The sequence below is a fragment of the Sinocyclocheilus grahami genome, unplaced genomic scaffold (assembly GCF_001515645.1).
Source record: "Sinocyclocheilus grahami isolate Dianchi unplaced genomic scaffold, SAMN03320097.WGS_v1.1 scaffold12.1, whole genome shotgun sequence".
In the NCBI taxonomy this organism is placed as follows: domain Eukaryota; kingdom Metazoa; phylum Chordata; class Actinopteri; order Cypriniformes; family Cyprinidae; genus Sinocyclocheilus; species Sinocyclocheilus grahami.
Window position 1 is genome coordinate 3,263,853 of NW_015505191.1, and position 17,174 is coordinate 3,281,026.

The window sequence follows — 17,174 nt, forward strand, 5'->3', positions numbered from 1 at the left end:
AATCAATGTCTTCAGGATTACTAAGGCTATAGGCAGGGGAGTTTTGTTTTCAGGGTTGGAGCTGAACTCTGCAGGACTGCGGCTCTCTAGGACCGAACTTGCCTACCCCTGTTCTAGGTGAAAGCAAAAGCACTTTATTTGGCCTTCCGAAAGTAGATGCATTTAGGAATCTTTAAGATTACTTATAACAGAACAGCAATGCATTTTATGGACGACCGTTTCGTGAACCTAGGAGAGGAGGTCATTCTGACTTTGCTATGACAATCTGGCGCTTCTGAATCAGCTTATCAGCTTCTATAAGTATTTGCTATTGACTGTTCGAATGCGGAGTTTTGCGCATCGTGTGTGTGTGTGTGTGTGTGTGCGTGCGCGCGCGTGTGTGTGTGAGAGAGAGAGAGAGAGAGAGACAGTGTCACATCACAGTAGAGTCAGCTGTCTTAACCGCAGCTTGTGTACTGCATCATTACTGTGTCTGTTCCCCTTTCGGGCTTGAACTGATGGTAAAACTAATGACATTATTTACTGTCTTTACATTTATTTTGAAAGATGAAGCTCGTGATTATGGTAAGGGGCGTTACATTTCCAACGAGTGCTTGTGGTGTTCGGCCAATCACAATGCACTGGGTCAGCTGGCCAATCAGAGCAGACTGCGCTTGTCGGAAGGAGGGACTTTGTAGAAAATGAAGCGTTTGAGAGAGGCGGGGCATAGAGGACCTACAATAATGTACAGTATATGAAAAATAATGTGTTTTTTGAACATTAAAGCATGTCAACATATTCTGTTACACCAAATACACAAAATAATGATCTTTAAAAAAGCATCATATGACCCCTTTAAATATACTTGTGCTAAAAATTGTAAAAGTTTTTTACTGGTCCATCTTACAAAACAAAGAACATGGGGAAGAGGGCCATTAAGACTTATTTTATATTGTCATAAATTTACATTTGATTTAAATAATAAATAAATGTACATTTATTTTTCATAAATTTAAATAATGCATAATGCATTTGCAATGTATTTTTAGCTTTTAGAAATATGATTCTTCACAAGATCTTTTATCCTTGGTTTAAATAGGTTTTTGACCAATTTAGTTCACTACATTTGGTTTTATAATATATTCATTCCTTCACTCCGGTCCAAACATTATTTTCACTGTCACAGCAGCATTGTTAATATGCCCATTTTTAAGTTGAGGCCTGCAGGTTTTCAAATTCAAATTCTAGGTGGAAATACTACCTGGTAACACTGTTGTCATTTGCTTGATGCTGATTGGTTGCTGGTTGAGATGAATTTTGATACACTGAAAAGGTGCTGCCCAATGAGTGGCCAGTGGTGGGGGCTCCTCCAGCAGAAGCTGTCTTACAGTGTGTCTGACTGGCGCATGCAGCACTTCCACTCGCAATCTCCTAGTAAAACAAGACCCAACACAGTTTTATTATTTCCACAGAAACTGATACTTTCAAAGCTCCTCTAAGGCACATTTTTCTCCATATGCTGTAATATAGTAAATTGTAAAATTTGCACAAAAATAGCATTGATTTCAGTTACATAAAGTTAATTTGACTGCAAAAATCAAATAAATTAGAAAGGAATCACACAGATCCACAACCCTTTAACAGAGAAAACTAACAAAGACAAACTTCTTTGTTTATGCGTGCTGTTGTTCCCAGATGTAGTATGAGTTTACCCGTCTGTTAATCTTCTCTTTCTCCCGAAGCTCTCTAGCTTTGCGCAGTAGTTTGCCCTCTCCGCTGCGTGCCGTTGTCTTCTCAGCAGCCTGCTGGTGTTTCAGGGCTTGTAGGTCGGGGCTGGGTGGGACTGTCAGGGGGTTGCTTGAACCCTCTTCTGACACCACTACCAGAGCACACAACATGACAGAATAAGTTAGATAAATTCAAATTGTATCATTCTGAGATATACTGATGTGGGTTATGTGAAATGTATGTTTATAAATTGTATCATATTTTATTAGTTAATGTTTGCAGAGACATTTGCAAATATATATATATATATATATATATATAGAGAGAGAGAGAGAGAGAGAGAGAGAGAGAGAGAGAGAGAGAGAGAGATTTTAATATGACAATATTTCTACATTTTGAGAGGACTGGTAACACCACTATGCTAACATTTGAGATGAAATTTAGAGTAATTTCAGAGAACAACGTAAGATTCCTCGAAAACTACCAGCCATTGCTATTTTAGCTATTGAAAAATAAATATAAAGTAGTTTGAACTTGTATTTGCACCAATTGGTAACACCAACCCAAAGTCACAGAGCTTTACTACTCCTCCTTTTCCCAGCAGGATGTTTTGTGGTTTCATGTCACGGTGCAAAATGCGATGGGAGTGCAGATAATACAGGGCAGAAACAAGCTGGCAGGCTATTTCACGCACCTACACAAGATATAAAATAACAGGTTAGCAGGTGAGGGTGTCCCAGTTAGGAGGTCTGAGCAGCAAAAAAATCCAGTATGTCATCAAATCAAAGAAATAAAAGTGATGAAATATATGTATTTTTCAAAAATACATTTACTTTAGGCTAAATGTAAGTATGTTTATTCTAATTTGTATGGCATATTTTAACTTTTATATGCATCAGTGATTATATTATTAGCTTTTAAAGTCTATAAAGTTATCAAATGTAAACCAAGTCTTAGATAGTTGTAACTTATACACAACAATGAATAAATCAAATCTAATACGTTGGGCTGTCAGTTACTGTAAAACAGTGTGACCACTGATGTACCTGATTTTCAGGTAAACTCCCATCATCCTCCAGGATCTGAAACAGCTCACCCTCTGCATACTCAGTCACCACCACCACCTGCCAGAGGAATACATGCTCTAATTATTCCTCTGACACCAATTCAGTTTTTTTTTTAAAAATGATATTTTTTCCGTTACACATTTTATGGGACGATCAAAGTTACAAGCTTACTGCATTTGTTGTACCAATGCCAATATCCTAACGTCTACATATAAACTATATTTTGCCAACGAGAATTATTCCCTAGAGATTTGCAATTATTCCTCTGACACCAATTCAGTTTTTTTTTTTAAATGATATTTTTTCAGTTACACATTTTATGGGACGATCAAAGTTACAAGCTTACTGCATTTGTTGTACTAATGCCAATATCCTAACGTCTACATATAAACTATATTTTGCCAACGAGAATTATTCCCTAGAGATTTGAATGTAAAATCGTGAACCCTGGGAGCTATGTTTCATTTCAACAAGCCGTTATACTGGAAGCACCGGGTTATGGAACAGAGATGCAACAGTGGAAAATGTAACATGACTTGGGAGTAGGTTGTTACAATCATACCTCCCTCTCTGTCTCAAAGCTGTCTAAAAGCAGCACTATGTTGGGATGCTTAAGCCCCCTCATGATGTCAATCTCTCTTTTCAAACTACGCAGGTCCTTCTCTGAGCGGCCAACTTTGGGAATGAACTTCAGAGCCACAACCTAGAAAATGAAAAGGGTTGATGTTACTCAGACAGAGAGAGAGAGAGAGAGACTCTGTTTTTAATAAAGTCAGTTACTATTATATCCATTATTTGTTTGGTATTCAGTGTCATGGATCCTCGTTTTTAAATGAGTAGCTAAAGAAAAAAAAATTAGCCTTGAATGTAGAGAAATTAACTCCAAAACATGAAGCCTAGTTTACATTTATTGTAAACAAAACAGTCTAACGAAGTGACCAGCAAATAACTCAAATTTATACCACGAGACTCTAAAACGCTTGATTCTGATTGGCTGACAGAAGTTTTTTTTTCTTTTGTCCCAAATGAGATTTGATTTATGTGGAGGGAATGCTGTTGTGTTACACATTTAGAGAGAGAGAGAGAGAGAGAGAGAGAGGGAGAGAATGACATTCCAAACAAACAAAGCTAATTTCTGACATCGTGTCGCACAAGCAGCGCTCACCTGGCCGCTAAACTTCCTGCGGCCTTTGTACACTCGGCCGAATGACCCTTCCCCGATAACCTCCAAAATATGGTACTGATCCATCATCAGCGAGGAAGCCTTGACCCAGAGGAACAGTCCGGTGTCTTTTCAGGTAAAAAGCTAGTACAAGTCAGTATAAAGTGGACACACGTACGCATATCACTTAGGCAGTTTTCTCCTCATGGCTTGTTTCGCAATTGAATAATATAAGGAAAGAATGTCAAACTAGGCTAAGCTAGCTAGTGTGTTTTTTTCTGAGATCGACTTAATAATGTGAGGCGTACGACAACGGCAAAACAACGGCCATTTAACGACCCATACTCCCGAAGCTAAAATTGGATATAGTACTAGTACAAGTAACTTTCATGAAAAACAACCTGTCTCAGAACAGCAATACGATTACATAGTAAATGTAGAACAAACTTCAGAAACTTTGACGTGCGCTGCTGTCCAGACGAACAAAAACAAAAAGCGCCTAGCAACGCGGTGGCTCACAAATAGAAGCCCTTATAAAAGTTACAACAAAATTAAATAACGTACTTTGACTTGTATATTTTTAAATATACATTAATATTTTTTATTATTTTGACATTTTAATTGCTTGATAAATACATGACTTATAAGAGATAAGTTGTCCGAAGTGAGAGAAATTTGAACAGGCGATGTGTTTATGTCCTCATTCACTCCTGTCTCTAAGGGGGCCTTAACTTAACAACTCAGTGGCGTCCTAACAACAGCACTCGTATCCGGAGGTTTGTTCCTTAGAACGCCTAATTCGCTCAGTTTTATAAAGATAACACACTTTCTTCAAGCCAAAACATGTTTTATTTTTTTATATTGGCATTCCTGACAAAAGTCTAACATACTTGTTGTTTAAAAAAAAGTGTTATTTGGTGTTATTTTTGAGTTATATATTCGTGGCCAATCATTGAGGGCTTATGTTACAAGTGAAAATATAAGAAAGGAAAAAAGTTAGCATTGCCTTCTAATTCATTCTAGAGCGCTTGGGCATGTAAAATGCATAATTAAACCTCGAATTAACTAAACTATCGGCACATACTTTGCTGTGTCCTTAAGCAATACAAACAGTTTGTAAATTGTATATTGTGACCAGCAGTTCTTGGGGTCATCTTTATGATGAACCTATATAATCTCCTTCTCTATAAGAATAAAGATGCTGTGTCATTGCAAAAAAATCAGTCCACAGTCTTTGTATTGTCATTTAAGCCTCTTAAAAAGCCCTCCTAGTCTCATATGACAGCCAGGGCCCAGTTCCATCATCTTTAGCCCAGGATGTAGTGTCACTGAGAGACACCACTCCACCACTAGCCTCCTCTGAGGTGACGGGTGTCATCTTCACCACAGCCAGATCTCCAGGTGTTGTCATGTATGGCGGGCAGGAGTAGCTGGAAGCAGAGGCGTACGATGCTGCTGGGTACGGGACATCTTCCAGGGGTTGTAGAGTATAAACCTGAGAGCTGGATGGGATGGAGCTCCCGCTGCGCCCCGAGGATAGACGGTATGGAGAGGAACTGCCAGAGTCAGGCCCTCCCAGGGATGGTGAGTCTGCCACAGGTGCTGAACCCTCAGGACATATGACTTCTGACTGACTGACTGGGTCCTCCGCTGGCTGATCCCAAGGGTCTCTCTGTAGTGTAGAGGAACACCATTGCTTAATAATCTTTTCATTAATATAGTTAGAAAACGGGTCAATAACGTGACGCTATTAATTTATTCAAAAAATTAATTGTGATATGTATTTTTGGGGCAAAATGTAAAAAATGTTGGAGTAATACAACTGAAGAAAAAAAGAAGTCTAATTACAATAATTTTGAAAAAATGTATCAAGTAGTCTGATATAATCTTTTTATTATTATTCTTTGGACAAAAAAATTAACAAATTCTGTGTTAATATATGTATAAAAAAACGTTCTACAAAAACATGTGGCGTGACCTTTTTTATGTCATGGTTATGTCAGGTTGTACACTACTGTTCAGAAGTTTGGAGACGGTAAGGTATTTTAATGTTTTGAAGGAAGCATCTTTTGCTCACCAATGCAGTATTTATTTGACCAAAAATACAGCAAAAACAGTAATATTGTGAAATATTATTCCAATTGAAAATATTTTTAAATGTATTTATGTATTTAATATATACATATAATTTATTTCTGTGATGCAAAGCTGTATTTTCAGCATCATTATCAGCATCCTTCAGAAATCATTCTAATCAATCTGATTTGGTGCTCAAGAAACATTTCTTCTTATTAATAAAGTTGAAAAAGTTTGCTTGACATTTTTTGAACATTTTCTTCAGAATTCTTTGATGAATGGAAAGTTTAGAAGAACAGCATTTATTTGGAAATCTTATGAATGTCCTTAATGTCACTTTGATCAATTTAATGCGTCCTTTAAATAAAAGTATTACAATAAAAGTAATAATTTCTGACCCCAAACTTTTGAATGGTAATGTAAATGTCCATGTGAATGTGGCGTGAAACTAAAAAAACCTATGATATTCATAAATAATATTTACAAATTCATTAATATGTATAATATATATAATTATTTTTTTAAAATGTGCTTGTTAATAATGGTTAAAATGTGTACACATACATATATTCAAGGTGTAGGGACTTTTTTCCATTTATTTATTCTGGAGCTATTGAACTGATACTGTTTCAGTTTTCATTACCATATGAAACCAACATGAACACAAGCAGAACTTAAAAGATGAGTTTTAGAGATTTTTCTTTTTCATGGAAACTCTTCATCTACATCTTTGACCCAAATAATATCAGTTGTAGGAAGTGTAAATACCAAGTGCAAGTGTGACGATGTCTCTCCAGACAGACTTGGTAGTAGTGTTGGTAGTGTAGATGGTGGAAACAGTGACCCTCCGCTGGAGGTATAAGATGTTGGCCCTCTGTAATCTCCATATGAATCAGGAGTGTAGTAGCTGTCGATGAAGGAAGGATAAGTGGAGGGGTGGTCATACGAGAAGGCCTTGCTTCCCAGCGCCGAAGAGTAAGTGTCTGGTGAGTACTGCTTCATGGGATGGCAGAGCTCTGAGTCTGGGAGGAAGGATCTTCGCATACTGTAGTAACCAGGAAGCATATGCGACCCTTCAAGAGGAAGCAGGAAATTCTGTTAACGCCCTGATTCAAGATGAATTAGCCTCTCACTGAGCACACCTGACTATCTAATTAGATCTAGGAGTGTATAAGCATTACCAGACGGACTCACCAGGCATCGGTACAAAAGCTGGCTGAGAAGAACTGCTGCTCGTCTAAAAAACAAAAACGTTAGAGAGTCAGTTGACATTAACACAGGCCGTCTATGTATGTGTGTTTCTCATAAACTTCACTTAAGACGACAGCGTGTAATGAAATGTATTTGCCTGATTTACAGCCAGTGAGAATATGGAGAAAAAGAGAGGAAGGCGCAAATTTTAGTGCTTGTTCTGTTGAAAGCCAGGCAAATCATGTGGGAGGATATTTGAATATGATTTGCCAGTGTCACAACAGCGCTCCCCTCCTCGCTCTGAATGTACACTTCCCTCCGGTGGAGTGTGTACTCTTCTCATGAGATTTTGCCACAAGGATCTAAAGAAATCATTGGATGACTGGAAACATATCCCAGTTGACTCTGCAACGTGCCGGAGAAGAACGCAGTGGAATTAAGTTAATTTGTTTAGTAGATATCGTTCTTTGTTAGAGACTCGCAGTCTGTAAAGGGAATTCTTATAGTAGTTAACTATTTATTTCTATAATAAACTAGTGCTTTTTATTTATCATGTAAAATATGTAATGTGTATCTCTTTGCTGGTCTGTTGTTCAGATATATATATTGAGGCCAACCACTTCGTCTGGGGCATTTGCATGAACCGACTGGTCCATTAGTTTCACTAAGGACAGAAAACAAAACAACAGCAGACAACAACCTGCTGCCAGAGTTCACTTGAGCACAAGGACTGTCTGTTCTTTTGTATTTTGTAGCAAATCCCTCAGTAATTACCTCAGTTAAGGCTTGGGTTTAACCGTCTACTGGTAACAATACCTGTCTGTCCCCTTTCAGGAAGGTAGATCTGATTTTGGCAGGTGTGCCTGATATTTATCTCCAAAAAAAGTAACAAGGACATGACATGCATGGATGCGCTAAACAGTGTGGCTGTGTGAGAGATGTCTTACACTTTATACTTATATTTGTTTGTCTGTCGTGAATGTAAATTCTTGAATTCAGATACTGTCTATTGTATAAAGACAGAGCAAAACACTTAATATAATAATAATATAACGATAATATGTGAGAAAATCAGACCAGATGGTCAGAATGATGGCTAACTTACACTGAATCGGGGTGCATTTGTTTGTCGAAATCGCTTCTCTGCAAGAAGATCTTTGACCGTATGCTTGACTCTGACACCTTGGTATACTCTCTTGGAATACTCTGTGTGGAGAAAGAAATGTATTTACAAATGTTTATGGCATTAAGAAATAAGAATGACAAAGCACTACAAAAATCTGAAACACTGTATAAACTAGTGCAAAGCAAAAATGCCTAAAATGCATAAAACTGGTTAATCTGATTTTCTTTTGAAGAACCAAGATTAAATGTACATAATGACCGTATGTATATGAATACATAATAAAGGCATGCAAATAAAGTCTGTTCCAAAAGCTTTCCACATTGATAGTGACTTTACACTACAGAGCAGTGACTTCACAGTTTAACAAAGCAGCAATAGCTAAACAGTGTGGATATTTACTAAGTCTTTTTTGTGTGATAAAAAGAACATCACATGGGCATATCTCTTTTGATAAAATTAAAATAAATTCACAGTAAGGTTGTTTTAAGTGTCTTTTACGTAATTTCACGCAAAGAATGCTGAATATTAACTACTAGTTTCATAGTCATAATGTAAGATTTTCGCAGAATCTTTAAAAACATTCACAGACAAACATTGCTATTTGAATCATTGATAAGTCATCATAAATAGTTATTAGTTTTATGTTATATCGTTTAAATCAATATAACATAATTTATAAAAAATAAAAACAATTTACCTAAACCTACGCAACCATTCTGATAGTTTGGCTTTATTGAAGATTTTTTGTTTTATCTTGATTTTTCAATTTGCTTATACACATTCAACATATATAGGGTACCCCAGTAACTCTTATTCAAGGGTTTTTGAATCTGCACTGAAAAAAACAAATCATGTAGAAACTATTTTCACTCAGAAATTGGTAGTAAATTCCACAATTACCTACAAAGAATCTACAAGTAATAGATTGAATAAAAATTCTGAAGTACAAAGACTGAAAAAACTACTCCAGTAATATTGTTTTATTTACAACTTCAATAACAAAAATTCAAAACTTCAAAACCTATTACAAAAGCTCCTGCTTTCTTCTGACCTGTATATTAATATTCAGTAATTTTTCTGTAAAGCAAATTTAATTACTGTTAATTCAAACCTTTTTGTTTTGATTAAAACTTGTAATTTCTTAAATTTTTTTACATTATGAAATATTTTTAAGAAGTGATTGTAATTAGACTGTGAATGAAAGCAGACAGATTATATTGCTTAGACCATTATGTACAACAGAAGTTCTTGAAATAAAATCTTCATGCAAATAAGATCTATAAAATGTGTTAAATATAAACTTCTATGTGTTTTAAATGGTATGCATTTCTTATAAATAAGCCCATACGCTGATACCAGTCAAGAAATTGATTCATGGATTTATGTTTTCTTTTGTTGATGAGATAACATGGTTTAGGGTGTAAACTGTGAGTAAAGCAGGTGCAATGCACTGTGCGTTGAGTTTAATCATTTAAACATTTCTTCATCTACTTAGTGGAGATTCCATTCCTGCAGAGCAGTTCAATTCTGTTCAAATATTACCCAGTCAGTGCCTTACATTTCTATAGAAAACAACACAAATAAAATGTGTATCTCTAGATTCAGAATTCCTACTGTAAATCTATCAATGTACAGTAACTGGGAGCACACACTTATGTTCACACCCAAGCCTGAGGAAAAATCATTGCAAAACACTTAGTGTTAAACACACAAAATAATAGCCTATGCAATATTGACATAGTTTTAGATCTTTAGGTTTCAAATTCAGGGGGGACAGGACCTCCCCATCTGAGGGTTGTCCCCCCTAAAAATATGATTAAAAACCACGCTGTGTATTGTAAATAACAATGTTTTATACTTTAAATAACTTTGTAAGTAGTAAAACAACGCAAACGGGGCAAAAATGCGTTTTAAGTTTAGAAACATTTTGAGTCTCCCCCTCCCTTGCCTCACAGTGCTTTGGTCCAAATGCCTGCTTTCCTCTTTTACATCACCTCAGTTGCCAAGTCCATGGTTTTCCCGCGGAACTGGGCTACTTTAACACTGTTGCCACTTGCCGCGGGTTGAGACGACCTAAATAACATGATATGAAAGGCGAATTTTACCGTGGGAGGAACCCCACTGTATTTTATCCCCTCCCACACACACACACACATCGGTGTCCGGTGAGCGAGAAAAAAGTCAATAGTTGTGAAACTCGACCTTCAAGGCTATTTTATTCATTTAAACATCAGTCCCCCTCGGTCTGTTCGCCGCGGGGCCCGGTGCGACCTCACCAGTTGCACCCCCCTAAAGACAGCCCTGGTAGTAAGGCTGTATACAATTTTAGCTGTATTATTTGTGTCCCTTTCAAAAATTGCTCTTGAGAAATTTTGTTTATTGCACCCCCCCTCCCCCCAGAGGAAATTTACGTCCCTGTATATTTACTACACACTTTGGTCTCTAAGAACACTGTTATAGTCACCTGAGTCGAAACAAATTCTTAGAAAACAAAAGAGTGTAAAAAACAATGACACACATTATTTTTTGTTTATTTACCATTTCTGTTAGCTTTTAACAAGTAATTACGTTTATCACAACTTGGTTTATGAAAACCCCGTATTCTAAAGCACATATTTGCACGTGTCAGTTGTTGAACAGATTTTAAAATGTATTTAAAGTTTCTTTTAATTGTTTTATTTATTTTTTATGTTTTACAGCAGGGCCAAGAAAGGTTCTTAAAAAATGTACATTTACTTTTCAGAGAGGCATTTTTCTCAGAAAAGTTAGATTTATCCTAGATGTTTTATATATAGCTCACATTTAGATGAAAAGAGCAAACAAATGTGCTATTAGGATATATACAAATATGCTATTGTCGACATACACTTTTTAACACAAATGTAATTATAATTTACGAATACTTACATGAGCACATTTAATGTAAATGTAGCTACAGCCCCAACAGTAACGCGTTACAAAGTGAACATCGAACAATATTAAATAAAGATAGTATGAAAATAATTTTTTTCACGTACAATCTCAATAACTCTCACCTGTCTCCATCATAATTTTAGCCGAGCGCTGTGAGGTTTCTCAGTTCTTCAGTTTTGTTTTCTGTTCCAGCAGATCTCATACACCACATTCATTATATCAAAGGAAGAAAGAAGATTTAAGTAGACACATATGTATGGTCAAGCTCACGCACCTCTATTCATACCCTTCACATGGTTTCGCTTGTGAAGCCTTCATCATTTGGTTAAATGCAAATAAATGGCTTGGAGACGTTTCTTAATTTGCATCTACTGTAGATCAGAGTACACTATTAAAGCTGCACTGTTGAAAAAATGGAGAGTGTGACAGCCCTATTAAAAGATACTCAGGTATGACTGCGAGGAAAATGAGGAAGAAAAAAGAGGAATGTCATTTTTCTTACAGTACCACATTAAGATGAAGACAAGTGACAATATCTAAAATCCAAAATCTAAAAATCTCTAGTTTCAGATTTTTTTTCTTTTTTGTTTAGAGGCCCTGTGTCAAAAACTTTTCTTTTGGAGGACATTAGGTGGGATATGGGGTACCCTGGTGGATATGCTATGTAAAGACTGGTTTAAAACCCAGGAATGGATTATCACTGCATAATAATAGCCCAATAATAATAGCTAAATAAAATAAAGGATATAACCCATTTTTTAAGAACTAAGTTTGTTTCATTAACATTTTACGTTAAATCAAAGTTATAGGCTAAAGGAAGAGTTAATCAAATGATAAATGATGGAACAGTTTTGTTACAGTGCATCAGAAAGGCAAAGATGTTCCAGAGGGACTGTAGCCTATCTGTAAGAAGGCCTATATAGCCTAATTTAAAAGTTGTCATGAGGATGTTAAACATTTTGGTTCCTTTAGAAATGCAATAATGATCAAGAACCACGTTTTTATAAAACATCTATGCCTAGAAAACATCCTTAGTGTTAAGTTTTAACACAGCTTGTTTTATGGTCTCGACGATAACAAAAGGAAAGCTCTTTTTTCCCCCTTCTTCTTATGCAACGAAATCGAAAGTAAAAAGTTGCCGGGTGGCATAGAAGATCCTGAAGGAGGTGAGCAAATATGAGTCGATTTAAAAAATAAAACGTTGTTTTAGTAGGTGTATATATAAATGTAATCTTCGTATTCAATCTTAGAATGGAGAGAGGTGTGTCTTTCTGTGGCTGGGAAGCTGTTAAAGACCGCAGTAAATCTCTGTCCGAGAACCAGGAACCGAAGTCAGGCCGTGTATATACAATGTTCCACGGCACACATTTGACATACGCCAAAACCATCATTGATAAAGGATTTGAACGCTCTAAAGATGGAATGCTGGGCCCCGGGGTTTATGTCAGTCGTAACATTGAGAAAGCCAAATGTTACCCGCTTAATACTGACAAGAAGGACAAAGTCGTTTTCAAACTGAGGGTGCGTGTGGGGAAAGTGAAGCAAATAGACGGTGACAATCATCCTCTCCAGAAATCGTGGCACAGCAACGGGTACGACTGCGCGTGGGTTCCACCAAACAGCAACATCTCCACCATCAAGTCTGGTCGCGAGGAGGACTGCGTGTGGGACCCCAAGCGCATCAGCGTGGTTGGCGTGGCGTGCTGTGTGGATGACGTTAAACGCAGGGAGCTTCGACTGATGATTCGCAAAAAGACGAAAACCGAAGGCTGCGATCTGTGCCATCTCGACGCTTCTGATGGCCATGATGTTCAGCCGTGCTGGGAGTGCCAGGAAGACATCTGCCCTTTTCAGGAAAAACACGTGTGTAAAGGCAGAAGGTTTAGAGAAAGAGACACAATGTAACTCTCACCCTGTATCTTTCAGATTATGAACATGAAAGGGTCCCCAGACCTCCGTGTTTCTGACATCTGTGTTAAGGTGTATATTTTTGTAGTCTATTTAATTTATTTAGACTAAATGCTACTTGTGTCATTTATCTATCTGTTGTTTGTAATCGTGTTAACAGATGTGAGTTGCAAGTTTCATTATCAATTAAAAATGTCATTGTTTCACAGTATGTAATTAGGCTAATGTAATTATGATGAACTGATCTGTTGAATTATATGATACGCATCAATTTTGAAGAAAATGTTGTGCCTGGTGTTTATTTATTTTTCTGTGGTGTCGCTTTACTCGCTCAAAATCTCTAATTTACACTTTGTTGCTCGTTTTTTGAAAAAAAAACTAAATTTAAATCTTAAAACTCCATATATAGTAGGCTATATTAGGTCTATATTGCATGTTTTATTTTTATTGCATTTAGGATTTTAAACATTTTTAATAATCGTACATTCTTGTTATTATACTTTACAGTTAAAATGGTTACTGTTACAGTTAAAATAGTGGTATGCGCTTCCGACAATGAAATAAGATATCAATAATTCTAGCAATTCGTCTACAAATATTTAGTAGGCTATTTCAAATTTACAATGACTTCATTAGGCCAACCTTAAATTTTAAGTTTAAATAATCGAAATGTTTTTCCGTTTTAATGGAGATTTAAAAAAAAAAAAAAGGCTATAAAAATTCCTCACTAACTGTTTTAATTGATTACCATTTATCACCTATAGAACAGGGGGAAAAAAGCATGGTCATGTTTTTGGCCCTGGAATTTGCGGATCAGAAAGGGCTAATTTGGTTGAACTTCACAGCAGCTGCAGTAGAGGGCGTCGTTCAGTCGGGGTTTAACAATTCAAATCTAGTCTGTTGCGGACAGTTTGTTAGATGATAATCTGATTAGAGTCAAGTAGATTAGACAGACTGCAAACGTCGATAGCAACGACATGCGATGCAAACACCATTTAAATGACAATATTGGAATACTGACCATCTCATAGACAGCTTTTGGGCACATCTACCTGACGATGTGCAGTGAAGAAGATTGTTTCAGTCACGGATGGTTTAAAGATCATCTGGAACTGTGACCTCTCATTTGCTCACTACCTCACTGAAAGTAAATTTTCCCTCAAAAATTATTTTTTCTATTGGTGAGTATATCAGACTTAAATATGATAATACTGTAGTGCAAAACGAGGAACTTAAATTATTAAATGTTAGGCAATTTATTTTGAATTATTATATTTTACACGGATTATGATCTGCCACATGAGGTATGCAATAAAGAGATTAAAACAAAATATAAATGTTTACCTGAAAAACAAGATCTTGCTTGTCCTTTGTGTTGAGATGTTAACATTTTGTATTTTATTTTGTAACACATTTTACGTGCCCTCATGTTACATTTAATTTAATTATTATAATTGATTTATTCAACAGTCCATCCCTTTCCAATTTAAGATCTCAGATGTGACAAAATGCCTGGTGCTGCCAATCCAAATCTGTGGAGTTTCTCTGAGTTACTGGGGCAAAGGAGCATTCTTGGAGTTGTATTTTTGATTGCATGGTTAGTTCTGTTCCATCTTCTAGTGAATGTGTGGCTGCTGTGCATCTTCACCAGTCTGTTGGTCGTGCTGGGTGGATGGCTGGGATCTCGTGTCGCTTTGGATGCCAACAGCCTCCTTCATTTGGAGCACTTTCTACCACTGCATCAGTCCCCTGAAGTTCACACTACCTCAGAGAGTGAACAAAGACTGGATTGGGAGATTCAGAGTGCTGTTGGCAAGGCTGTGCGGGACTTTGTGTCATCCTGGTACTGCAGTTCTGTTTCTAAAGGAGGGGATGAGTTTGAATGGGAGGTGAGGGATGCCATGCTGGAGGCGGCCGCTGAACTGAAGAGGAGGGCGAAGCAGGTGGACCGGAGAGCGCTGGCCCAGAGGGTTCTAGAGCTTTGCGGATGCCATCTGCAAAGCTTTAGCCAAGCCAAGGAACTCCAATGCACACTGCAAGAAGAGTCTAACCAAACCTTTTCAAACTCACAAAAACTACGGAGATTGTACATTAGAGCTGATTTTCCTCACCCTGCCCTGACTGGCCCAGCTAACCAGCTCTGCTACACCAGAGCACTGGTAGATCTCCTCATGCACGTCCTTATTCCCAAATCTCACTTGGAAACAAGAACAGGCCGGTACATGGTGGGAGAGCTCATCACCTGCAATGTTGTTCTGCCCCTCGTGGCAAGAATATCCAATCCAGATTGGTTAAACCAGACCATTGTAGATGTGTTCACCCAATCCACTGACAAAGAAGCACCAAGCCCACAGCAAACACCTCCAGAAGATGAGGAAGAATCTGTTGGCAGCTTCTGGGATTGTGACTCCCCAATTACTTTCAACTGTCCTGAAACCTCCAGCATGCAGACAGCTTGGTCTGAATCCACAGCTACCCTTCATGATTCATCTGAAACAAGTTTCCAGAGTCAGTGGTCCTCTGATGAAAATGTACAAGGGACGAGAATTTCCAGCATTCTTTTTCCAGAAAAAATGACCCAAAGTACAGCCGAACTGCTCAGATCTCCTTACCGCACCAGCCGCCTCTATAAACACACTGACTACGACCTGGATTCACCCTCTTCAGATGAAAGAAAGATATCTAGTGAGTCTTTGAAACGAACAGACTCAGATGATGAGAACTTCTGCGACTGCATGTCTCCTTCAGACTTTTGTGGCTTGGTTTGTCTGGAGGAAGACACATTGGGTCTTTTGGGGAAGTGTTTCAGGCAAAATGTGATCATTTCAGAGCCTCCATCACCGGAGAGTACAGTGGAAGAGTGTCCAGTCCAACCCTTGACTTACACATCAAACTCCATCCCCAGAAGCCTTGGTCTGGACTCGTTAGTTTTCGATAACTTGGGAAATCTAGAGGGACCAGTAAATATTCAGAACTTGCAAATCACTGGGACCAGCACAGCCAAAGAGCAAAGAAGCAACAGCACGCATCCTTATACTCTTTACACTATAAAGGTGAGATTCTCAGAAATTACAGGAAGTATTTTCCTTTATTGTATTTCGTTTGGAACATAACTTGGAATCATTGCATTACATGAAAAGGAATTTTTGAGGGGCATTTTCTTTACCGGTTTTACTATTTCAGTATTGATTCATTGCGTTTTGTGTGTTCGTAGTATAAAACCGCTGGAGATTCAGAGAGTTCAAAGTCTGATCAGCCTGTAGTATATCATATGGTGAACCGGCGCTACAGTGAGTTCCTCAATCTGCAGACCCGTTTGGAGGAAAGGCCTGATCTCAGGAAGATGATCAAAAGTAAGACATTTTTAAACGACAATAACGTAAGCTATTGAGTCACATAATATTAAACATAAACATAAATTTTATATTGGACTATATAGTATTAGACATAATTAGAACATATTGTCAGAATTGCATAGTAAAAAGTAATATACACTACCCTTCAAACGTTAGGGGTCATTAAGATTTTTTTGCTGTTCTTTTGAAATATCTTTTCATTAAAGAATCCTGCAAGAAATTTAATGTGTAATGGTTTCCACAAAAATATTAAGCAGCACAACTGTTATTAACTTTGATAATAATAAGAATTATTTCCTGAGCAATTGTTTCCTTCAATCGTGATTTCTGAAAGATCATGTGACACTGAAGACTGAAGTAATGGCTGCTTTGCCATCACAGGAATGAATTACATTGTAATATATTCCAATATATTTATGTGTATATATATATATATATATATATATATATATATATATATATATATATATATATATATATATATATATATATATATATATCGATATATCGTAAATTTATAAAAATTTGGGACCAAACATTATTCAGACACTTTGACCTGACCATGTTTTGTTTAAGTGTTTTTTCTTTAATTGCTAATGCAAACTTTTTACACTTTTTACTTTTATTGCTTGGTAATTGGTTGACCTAAATTGGTATTATCTAATTGT

At 37.0% G+C, this 17,174-nt stretch overlaps 4 protein-coding genes across 4 annotated transcripts in view; 2 read left to right on the forward strand and 2 right to left on the reverse strand.

The window, feature by feature from the left end:
* stk36 (serine/threonine kinase 36 (fused homolog, Drosophila)) overlaps positions 1-4,427 on the reverse strand; it is a 12,396-nt gene extending 7,969 nt beyond the window's left edge. Inside the window, exons 1-6 of the mRNA XM_016289393.1 lie at positions 3,940-4,427; positions 3,337-3,477; positions 2,754-2,831; positions 2,254-2,401; positions 1,692-1,858; positions 1,241-1,410 (exon numbers count right to left, since the gene is read on the reverse strand). Of these exons, the coding sequence (XP_016144879.1) occupies positions 1,241-1,410; positions 1,692-1,858; positions 2,254-2,401; positions 2,754-2,831; positions 3,337-3,477; positions 3,940-4,026 (791 nt within the window). The 5' untranslated portion in view covers positions 4,027-4,427. The remainder of the gene's footprint in view (positions 1-1,240; positions 1,411-1,691; positions 1,859-2,253; positions 2,402-2,753; positions 2,832-3,336; positions 3,478-3,939) is intronic.
* A 333-nt stretch (positions 4,428-4,760) lies between these two features.
* Positions 4,761-11,504, reverse strand: pou2af2 (POU class 2 homeobox associating factor 2). Its single transcript, XM_016288810.1, has 5 exons — positions 11,365-11,504; positions 8,309-8,409; positions 7,207-7,249; positions 6,781-7,085; positions 4,761-5,608 (listed from the first exon to the last, which is right to left on the reverse strand). The coding sequence occupies exons 1-5, from the start codon at positions 11,375-11,377 to the stop codon at positions 5,192-5,194; spliced, it is 879 nt and encodes a 292-aa protein (XP_016144296.1). The 5' UTR covers positions 11,378-11,504; the 3' UTR covers positions 4,761-5,191.
* On the forward strand, positions 5,445-13,395 carry LOC107597653 (uncharacterized). The gene is made up of 3 exons (XM_016288823.1): positions 5,445-5,520; positions 12,371-12,408; positions 12,493-13,395. Exon 3 carries the CDS (start codon positions 12,494-12,496, stop codon positions 13,145-13,147), a length of 654 nt encoding a protein of 217 aa, XP_016144309.1. The 5' UTR covers positions 5,445-5,520; positions 12,371-12,408; position 12,493; the 3' UTR covers positions 13,148-13,395.
* Positions 13,396-14,063: 668 nt separating this feature from the next.
* The window catches only part of snx19a (sorting nexin 19a), a 19,652-nt gene continuing 16,541 nt past the window's right edge, over positions 14,064-17,174 (forward strand). Inside the window, exons 1-3 of the mRNA XM_016288772.1 lie at positions 14,064-14,331; positions 14,621-16,203; positions 16,365-16,503. Coding sequence (XP_016144258.1) covers positions 14,659-16,203; positions 16,365-16,503 — 1,684 coding nt within the window. The 5' untranslated portion in view covers positions 14,064-14,331; positions 14,621-14,658. The remainder of the gene's footprint in view (positions 14,332-14,620; positions 16,204-16,364; positions 16,504-17,174) is intronic.

Excerpts from the sequence above, each read along its gene's own strand:
- pou2af2 (XM_016288810.1), bottom strand. Across the intron at positions 7,250-8,308 it reads CAAATGCACCCCGATTCAGT|ACGAGCAGCAGTTCTTCTCA; the intron begins GTAAGTTAGCCA and ends TTTGTTTTTTAG. Across the intron at positions 5,609-6,780 it reads CATCGTCACACTTGCACTTG|AGAGACCCTTGGGATCAGCC; the intron begins GTATTTACACTT and ends TCTACACTACAG.
- LOC107597653 (XM_016288823.1), top strand. The coding sequence starts at position 12,494 with ATGGAGAGAGGTGTGTCTTTCTGTGGCTGGGAAGCTGTTAAAGACCGC.